The 8,810-nt window shown below is 45.7% G+C and overlaps 1 protein-coding gene across 1 annotated transcript; it reads left to right on the top strand.

The window, feature by feature from the left end:
* The first annotated feature begins 2,346 nt into the window (after positions 1-2,346).
* Positions 2,347-3,043, top strand: HDGFL1 (HDGF like 1). The gene is given in 2 exon segments (XM_059076314.1): positions 2,347-2,429; positions 2,431-3,043. Coding segments are annotated over 2 exon segments (696 nt in total).
* The last annotated feature ends 5,767 nt before the right edge of the window (positions 3,044-8,810 follow it).

The raw sequence follows: 8,810 nt of genomic DNA, 5'->3' as shown, positions 1-8,810 counted from the left end.
TTGTGAGGAACAGGCTCACTCAGACACTCTTAAGATTAAATCTGCACCCTTCATTTCTCCCTCCCCAAATGCCATCATCAAAGATATACATATTTGATACACTATTTTTAATGTAATGTTTTTAATGTAAGGATGCATGTAAACTGAACTCAAATTGTAACAGGAAAAACCTCAGGGACTGAAACTGCTCTCTGAACTGACAGTTTTCTCCATCTTACTTCTATGATCCTTCTAGTAACTTACTGTTCATGACATGTCTGCTCTCTTAGCATCTGCTTCACTCTTCTCTCTTCATTTTCTCCAAACCAACTTCTCTGGTTGCTATAGGTTGCATTTCCTCAATGACTGTGCTCACGATGAATAGATGGGCAGGCAAAAAAAAGGAGGAAGGCAGTAGAGCAAAGTGTTTTAAGAATTGAGAAAATAAAGTGCTTACAACAGGGTGTGGCATATATGTGCTCAATAAATGGTAGTTAAAAATTAGTTCTGGGCTTCCCTGGTGGCGCAGTGGTTGAGAATCTGCCTGCCAATGCAGGGGACACAGGTTCGAGCCCTGGTCTGGGAAGATCCCACATGCCACGGAGCAACTAGGCCCGTGAGCCACAACTACTGAGCCTGCGCGTCTGGAGCCTGTGCTCCGCAACAAGTGAGGCCACGACAGTGAGAGGCCCCGGCACACAGCGATGAAGAGTGGCCCCCGCTCGCCGCACCTAGAGAAAGCCCTCGCACAGAAGCAAAGACCCAACACAGCCCCAAATAAATAAATAAATAAATAAGAAAAAACCATGTGGCGAAAGCCATTAAAAAAAAAGTTATATTGTAATTTTACTTATTATGAATATATTCCCGTTATGGTTGTACTTTGACAAGCAGAAACAGAGTATTGGCTTTTGTTATATCTGATTTTGAAGAGCAAACCTCATATATTTTCAAGTGGCAGAGTTTGACTAAGTATCATGCAAGATTCATTACATTACATCTTTCTATTACATCTCCTGCTACTTCTCCCCAAAGCCTTGCCCTAATAACCACACTCCCATTGGTTTCTCCTAGAATTCCTTCAATATTTATGTAAGAACACATGATTTAGCACTTGAAGACTAGCTTGCCTTTCTCTGTAATGAAGTCCCTGATGCTTTCGCTCTTAAATTATATTTTAAAGTCCTCAAAAAGCAGCATCTTTTGTGCCAGCCCTTAACACCACACACAGAGTATTAGTGGGTAATGGGTGGAGGTACAATGGTAATTGTACCTCCACCCATTAATTAGTGGGTAATGGGTGGAGGTACAGCCAAATGTGTAAGGACTGCAGTTACAGGGAAACTCCCATTAATTATCACTTAAGGAGAACAAGTCTATTCTTAAAATAGTCTGTCAGCTGAAATGATTCTTTTTTAGTCTGTAGCCCCCAGGAAGTTCTGGATAATAACAAGATATTTGATATGAGCAGAGCTCTACCTAATTCTTAAGCCCAATTTTCCCCTCTCTATGAGGATACTGAGAGCATTTGACATCCTTTCCGTGTCATAACCACCAAGAGATGAGTCTTATCTCTTAAAATATGCAAGAATCGATGAAAGGGTAAGGGCCATGCCCAGCATCCCAGGTAAAGGAGGACATTTTGACATGGCTGGTTTGCCATGGTCATGAGGCTACTCTATACATTTTGTGACGCCCCTCCCCCCAAAGTTTCAGACACCAGTTTCCAAGAGATGTGTACACTCTAGACATCCTGGCAGCGTTGCTGCCTCTATTCCTTTGCCTCCACTCTATTCTTGAATCCCCTTGCAGGCACCAATGTTAGCTCTCAGGGAAATCAGAAAAGGGGTGAAACCACTGACCCAGGCATCTCCTGAGGCAAGAGTTTTCTGTAATGAGCAGATCGGGGTCCCCACGGATACTGCAAATCTGCGCTAGCCTGTTACTAGTTTCATCGAAATGTGTGCTAATCGTGTCACTGCGTTTTCTTGCCATGCTGCCCCATCTCTCCCTTGCTAGGCCACTCTGGCTGACACAGTAAACGATGCCACCTTCACAGCCGGATGCCCTAGCGATTGATCCGCAGAGGATCTCCGTCAGCACAACCGCCACCCGGGATACCCAAACTCTTGTCTCTGTCGTTCTAGAAACCCCGGCGTCGACGGTGGGGCCCAATGGGCTTTGGGTCTCCGAGATAATGCACGCTTCGCACTAGAACCTTCTCAGGGCGCCCGGGTGTGGCGCCCGGCGGTGAGCGCGGGAGCTCCCTCGGGGCGGCGCTTGCGCAGCCCGAGCCCAGCGGCCGCTGCCCCCGCGCGCCGTCGTGGGTCGCCCTTTCCAGCCGCTGCCGAGGCCGGGTCCGCAGCCATGTCGCGGTTCTGCTGCCAGAAGTACACGAGCGGGGACTTGGTGTTCGCCAAGTTAAAGGGCTACGCCCACTGGCCGGCCAGTTGGGTTGGCCGAGGCCAACCGCTACCGAGTGTTTTTCTTCGGGACTCATGAGACGGCCTTCCTGGGACCCAGGCACCTCTTCCCATACGAGGAGTCCAAGGGGAAGTTCGGTAAACCCAACAAGAGGAGGGGCTTCAGCGAGGGGCTGTGGGAGATCGAGAACAACCCCACCGTCCAGGCTTCCGATTACCTGTTCGCCCAGGGGAAGAGCTGCGCCGAGGGGCCCGAGCCCGAGCCGGAGGCCACCGAGGGCTGTGGGGACCCGGAGAGCCACACCGACGGCTGCGGCGGCGCCGAGCCGGGGGAGCCGGGCGTCGACCTGCCGGCAGAGGAGGAGGACGAAAAAGGGCCGCTGAAGAGGAGCGCCAGGGACCCGCCGAAGGACATCCCCAAGCGTCCCAAGGAGGCTGATTCAGAAGAAGGGGAGGAGATGGAGGAGGCGGCCACCACGGCGGAGGATGCGAAGCCGCTCCTCGTGGAGCTGGAGAACGACCACGCTGCGTCCGGGCCGCCCGCAACCTGGGGGCCGCCCCCGGGGGAGCAGGAGCGGGAGGAAGAGCCTGCCTAGAGAGAGGCCGAGGCCCCGGGCGTCGGAGGCCGCGAGAGCCAGTAGTCACCAAAGTTTCCAGAAGAGCCCCCGCCCCGTTCCTGCTGCGGCCTGGCTGTTACTGGGGGAACTGGCCACGGCCTGCAAGCTGGCACCCCGCCCCCGCCCCCACGCCCCCCGCTCTCCACCCACTCTCCCTTTCCACCCCCGGCCCTTGGAGACTGAGCTGGATGGGGCAGGCCACCAGGCCCTCACCTCTGTGCCCTCACACCACTGGGATCTGACTCGGGGCCTCTGCTCCCTGGGATGAGATGAGACCACCGTGGCCCCCCCCCCGCCTGCAACTGTTTGCCAGCGCTTCTGTTGGGGCCTGGACCGGCTGTTTCCCCCTGGCAACATCCCTCCGTCCCTCCCCTCGGGCATTATGGAGCTCCGCTTTGTAATCAGGGGTGGGAGTTTCGGAAGGGGTGGAGGAGGAGCAGGAGGTACTTCCAGGGGCCTGCCAGGGGCAACCCTCAAACTGTGGTGGGGCGGGGGTGGCGTCTCCCTGAGCTCTTGTCCACTCCTCCTAGGCCTATTGTATTGGAGGCCTATTGCTGAGAAAGTGGGACAGCTTATGGGGGAGGGGCCTCCCTTTTGCCGAACCAGGGAATTATGGGAGTTTTAGTTTTCCATCACATAATTTGGGCGCTTCCAAGTTGTTTGTGCAATCGTAAGTTTAGCTTTGACTAGCTTCTTGGACTGAAAGGTTGAGGAGCATCTGTCCCCACATTTAGATCTTTAGAGCCACACGGGATGTTCTGAGAAGAGCCCTGGCCACCCCTCTCCCTCTTCCCGCAGTTCAAGGCCACCCTACAGTCATATATGTCACCCAGGCATAAAAGAAATGGGCATGCCTCCATCCTGCTCCTAGCTCTGCCATTGCTACCCCCATTTCTGAGATGAACTAGGAGGTTCCCTTTCTACTTGGGGTTTGATGACTTGTTTCGTAGTTAAGGTTCGGTTAGTGTTTCTTTGCAGTGTCACTTCCCATCCATATCCCCCAACCTGGTCACCTCAGTACTGTTACCAGATCTGATATGTAACTGACTGAGAAGACAGGGGGCCCCTCCCGACCTCCTCCTAGTGGTCTCTCTATGCCTTCCTTCATCTTTGGTCTCTTTCACCCCTGCCCTTCTCCCTTGGGCTCTGATGAAAAATTGTTGACTGTAGCTTTGGAAGTTTAGATCTGATTCTTTCAGTTCTAAGGAAATAAAACACGTTACTTTAAACAAATCTCGGGTCTATTCCTTTGGTTTCTGAAGAATTGGCCCTTAAATGTAACGATCCTCTTGTTTTTATACATCCTATGTTAAAAGCGGTTATTTGTAATGTATAGGTATCTTTTAGAATCACCCTCCATAAACCTTTGTTATCTTAAGGTCTGTACCCTTCACTCTGTCTGTGATAATCACTGCCACTGATTAGAATGAACAGAAATAAGTCAACTTAAAATGTTTGAATGGTGACACCTGGGACAGTAACTGAGTTTCTAATACTCTGCATGCTTTGCCAAACAACAGATTTGGTCCTTTTGTTGTTGCTGCTTTCCCAGATCTTCTCACTACTCTTCTCCAACACCTTTTACAGGAAAAAAAAGGCAGTTGCTTTTTATTCCCAGTTCTTAAAATAAGGTAGTAGCTGCAGAATATTTTGTGTCTTTTCAATGCTTTGTGCAAATATCTGGGGATATTTAGATCTACTTAGTCACATGCTGGGTTCCAGTTTCTGTACTTGTCAACACTGCATGCATGCAGAGACTTACTAAATACTGGAGTCCTTCTCACAGAACATGCCAGGCCATCGCTAACCAGCGGGGTTAGCAACTGAAGACAATCCTATTTTTCTATCCCTGTATAAAATGGTATTATTTTATTCCAACACAGACACATCAGATGAATCCTTGCTTTTCAACTACTGTTGTTACAATAATATTAATACTAAGAGTTACTGTTCAATGAACGTTTACCATGTGCTGAGAAGACTGGCCTCATTCAATCATTGTAATCTGTCAAGGTAGATATTAGTACTCACATTTCCCATTGGAAGCAGCTCTGGTTCAGAGAGGTTAAGTGATTTTTCTTACACTTCACAGAAGAGTCAAGATTCAAATGCAAACTTTGCTGGTCCAAGCCTAAGCTTTTTCCCCTGAATTGCACATTTAGAAAGCACTAACCATGAAATCAGAAGTTAACCCAAAAGAATGTTATCTTAGTATCAATAACAAGTAATCATGGGAGTAGTTTATATTGAGTCTCTAAAGTGAGTCAGGCTGTATACTATATTCTACACATAATGTCTTTATTAATACAACTACTCAATTAGGTACCTACTATTATCTCTCTTTCAAAGCCGAGGGAGCTGCAGTTCAGAGTTGTTAAGTAATTTTCCCAAGGTCAGACAACTAGTAAATGAACCAAGATTCAAAGGCAGGTCTTTCTCATTCTAATCATAGGTGCTTTGCTTTATTATATTTTATCGTTTGCTATTGTCTAAAACTTCCCATTGAATAAAATGGGAGTACTTGCTGTCTACTGTTTTGAAGTGAACGTTTAGCAATGTGTGTGGCAAAGACTATATTAGCAAACATTGCTTGTGGCATGTAAGAAAAATCATTTGGGGCATCTGACCATTGTCATTAAATGACTTCGGGAAATGATGAGGACAACTGCATATTCAATATTTTTCAAGGAGTTTGTGACTGTAGGAAGTTTGAATATGGATCCGGTATATTTGCCACAGACAGGCATGTGATTTTGATAAGGTTTTTATGGAGGCATATCTTCTGAAATGATTCAATAACCCGAAAGATAGAAAATGAAATTACTACCATTTGAGTCTTTCTCTTTGTATTATTTCTTTCTTCCTTTTCTTGGTTTCAGTTGTTGAAGATAGGAAAATTTAATGTTTATTAGGGAATAGCACATACCTGCCTTCTTGGTGACTATAATATTGTAGTTTAAAATGGTGATCTGAATAATAGTACATCTAAAGAATGATTCACAGAGTTAGTAAACACAAATAAGACCCAATAAAGATAGGGAAACATGGAAAATCTGTATTCTCAGCCCTCTTCTCCTGGGCAGTAGACCCTATATGTATGCTTTGGCGGCCAAGAAATGTTCTGTACAGACTGAAAAAGACGCTGTTTTCTCAAATTTTCTTTAATTTTAAAACTCTCCGTAATTCCAGTGCTGTTTTTTGTTTTCTTCTGAACAATATGTGTCTCAGTGACAAAACAACTGATGAATTAGTTACTTTACCGAACAAAGAGCACCGCCTGGCCTTTTGCTAATGCTGTGTTGGGGGTATTCAGTTATGTTCATGAATGTTCTGAAGATCATGTTTCAGCGTTCCATGTAAATGTGTGTTCATCATGTTGTCAGTGATCTGCAGACACACTTAGCATTCTGATTTCTGTAAGACTTTCCAAGTATTTGATATTTCACACAAACATCACAGATGATGTCACTCTGGCAAGGGATTAAGATGCCACTGAGGGTTGTAAATTTTGTTTCTTTTTTCCAGCTCTCACCCCTCTGCAAATTCTCATCCACGGTGCAGGTGCACATTCTTCCTTGTGGTTTGTTTGTCCATTTTTATGTTTCCTGAAAATGTGGTAGATATTCAGGGCACACAGAGCATCTTCACTTCATTGTCAACACTCTTGTCAAAGAAAACCTTCTGCTACACATGCTAAGCATACGTGCTGCTCCTTGTGTTTAGACAGAGCTGCCTCTCTCTTTGAAGCTGGCCAGCTACAGGTAAGAGCCAGCCCTGTGTGTTCCTGGAGCACTTTAGGCTCACGCTGATCATATTCTACTCTCTTGTTTATGTTTTGCCCTTTCACTAGACTAGAGGAGAAAGAAAATATGTTTCATTAATATTTTATCTCCATTCCCAAAACATGTTAATAAGCGCATAATAGAGATTTTTGAAGTGCTTAAAACCTGTTATCAAATACTCCTTATAACCACGGTGATGGCGCAAAAGTCATAGGTGAGCCTGAACACATTCTGACTCTGAAAACAAGGAGGCAGTGTATACTGGCCCATGGACTAATGACACATGCAGGTTGGGTTGATTTTGTGTCCATGTAAGGAGCTTCCTAAATTAATTAGGTGACTCGAAGAGCATTGCCAATTCTCAGAGACCCAGAGAAATCTTTGCTCTCTGATGCCAAACCAACGCTATTTATTTTATCTGGGTTTTCTCAATATTTGAGGCACTTGTTAAACCACATAAAACAGGGCATCGTTTGCATAATACCTCAGCCCCCAGGTAGGCAAGAGAAGATTCTGGTTGCTGCCTTCTTCAGACAGGAGCCATATATTAACCATTCAGCCCAAAATTTACAACAATAAAATGTGAGTATGCCAAGGGGAAACTTGGATCTTCCCTTCCTTCAGCCTCTTATGGTGTAGACACCTCACCCAGTGTAGACATCTCTAAGAATTTAATGTATTTAAAGGAACGGGATCTATTCACCACTCTCACAAGCCAACTGTCTGGCTTATATATAAACACTTATCTTTCCCACTCTCGGTGGAAATATTGATCATATTAGACTTTGAGATCTCTAAAATAGAGACCTCCCAAGTGGTTTTCTAGAGTAACTCTGACCTCAGACGATTTTCTCTTTGTGGTCTGATTTTACACGTAAACTTCAGCTTCACTGAAATGGTCTTAAGAATGCCAGAGGATACACAGAAAATATCATGGCAAAAGGCTCCAGATGGCCAGAGGCAGCTTGGGGCATATGCTGCCTAGGGGCAGTCCTACTCATAGCACGGCCAAGTCCTTGGCGTGGGGACCAGTGAGTAACAAACTCCACCTAGTTCCTGTCCTGGTGTGTGGTCAGTGCCTGAGGGCTATGGGTCATTCGGTGAGTGCTGTTTTCTCTCTCGTTTTTTATCACTTTGGGACAAGCTCTTCTTTCTGCCCAGAAACTGACAGCTCTACTCCCTTCTTCCCCGATGAGCTTCCCCTAAATTACTGCTTCAGAAGTAAGTGTCACTCCAGTGTGTCCCAGTCGGATCCTGGCTTCCCTACTTCATTTCCATTTACTCCACTCTGGTGCTCAGTAAGCAAGTAAAGTTCCTTTACTCGTTTGTATCAACCAATAAGGTGCACCTTCTATATAGACAGGAACTATGATCATTTTGTTTATTCTGAGAACCTAGCAAGGTGCCTAGTTTATATGAGGTACTCAATAAATGGTTTCATAAAGAAATGAATGAGTGAATGACTAAATCCTAATGGCCCTCCTCACCCTCATCCCAGCCGTCAGAGGAAAATCCGGGGAATTTTGTCCTATAATAATGTCATGTCATGTTTGTAACAAAACACAGGGAGGGTGGTCTAAGGATTTTTTTTTTTAATGGGTGTGTACCATTTTTAAATAAGATTGTTTTATTTTTATTTATAGGTAGGTGTTGGTCTCATAAAATAACAAACCGTGGCAATACTGAAGCCCAAGGAGGATAAAGCAAATGATCTAAGGTGGACATGTGAATCTGAGTGTGAAGAAGCGTATTAAACACAATATCCAGATCCTTAAGTTATATTTTCTCTTTAGTAATTTGATGCTTCATTATAAACTTCCTTTAATGCAGGAGGCAGCTGGGTGCCATCCGGCTTTGGAGCTACCCCAACTTCGATGTAATTTCTGGCTCCACTCTTTAAGAACTGTGTGATCTCAGTTTCCCTCAACTACAAGTTGTGATCCTGACTTTCGTGTGACAGGTTGGTTGTGTGAAGCCAAATAGCTCATCTGTGTGAAAATGTCAAACAG

The sequence above is a fragment of the Kogia breviceps genome, chromosome 10 (genome assembly GCF_026419965.1).
Source record: "Kogia breviceps isolate mKogBre1 chromosome 10, mKogBre1 haplotype 1, whole genome shotgun sequence".
Taxonomy (NCBI): Eukaryota; Metazoa; Chordata; class Mammalia; order Artiodactyla; family Physeteridae; genus Kogia; species Kogia breviceps.
This window is presented reverse-complemented; position numbering and strand designations above follow the sequence as displayed.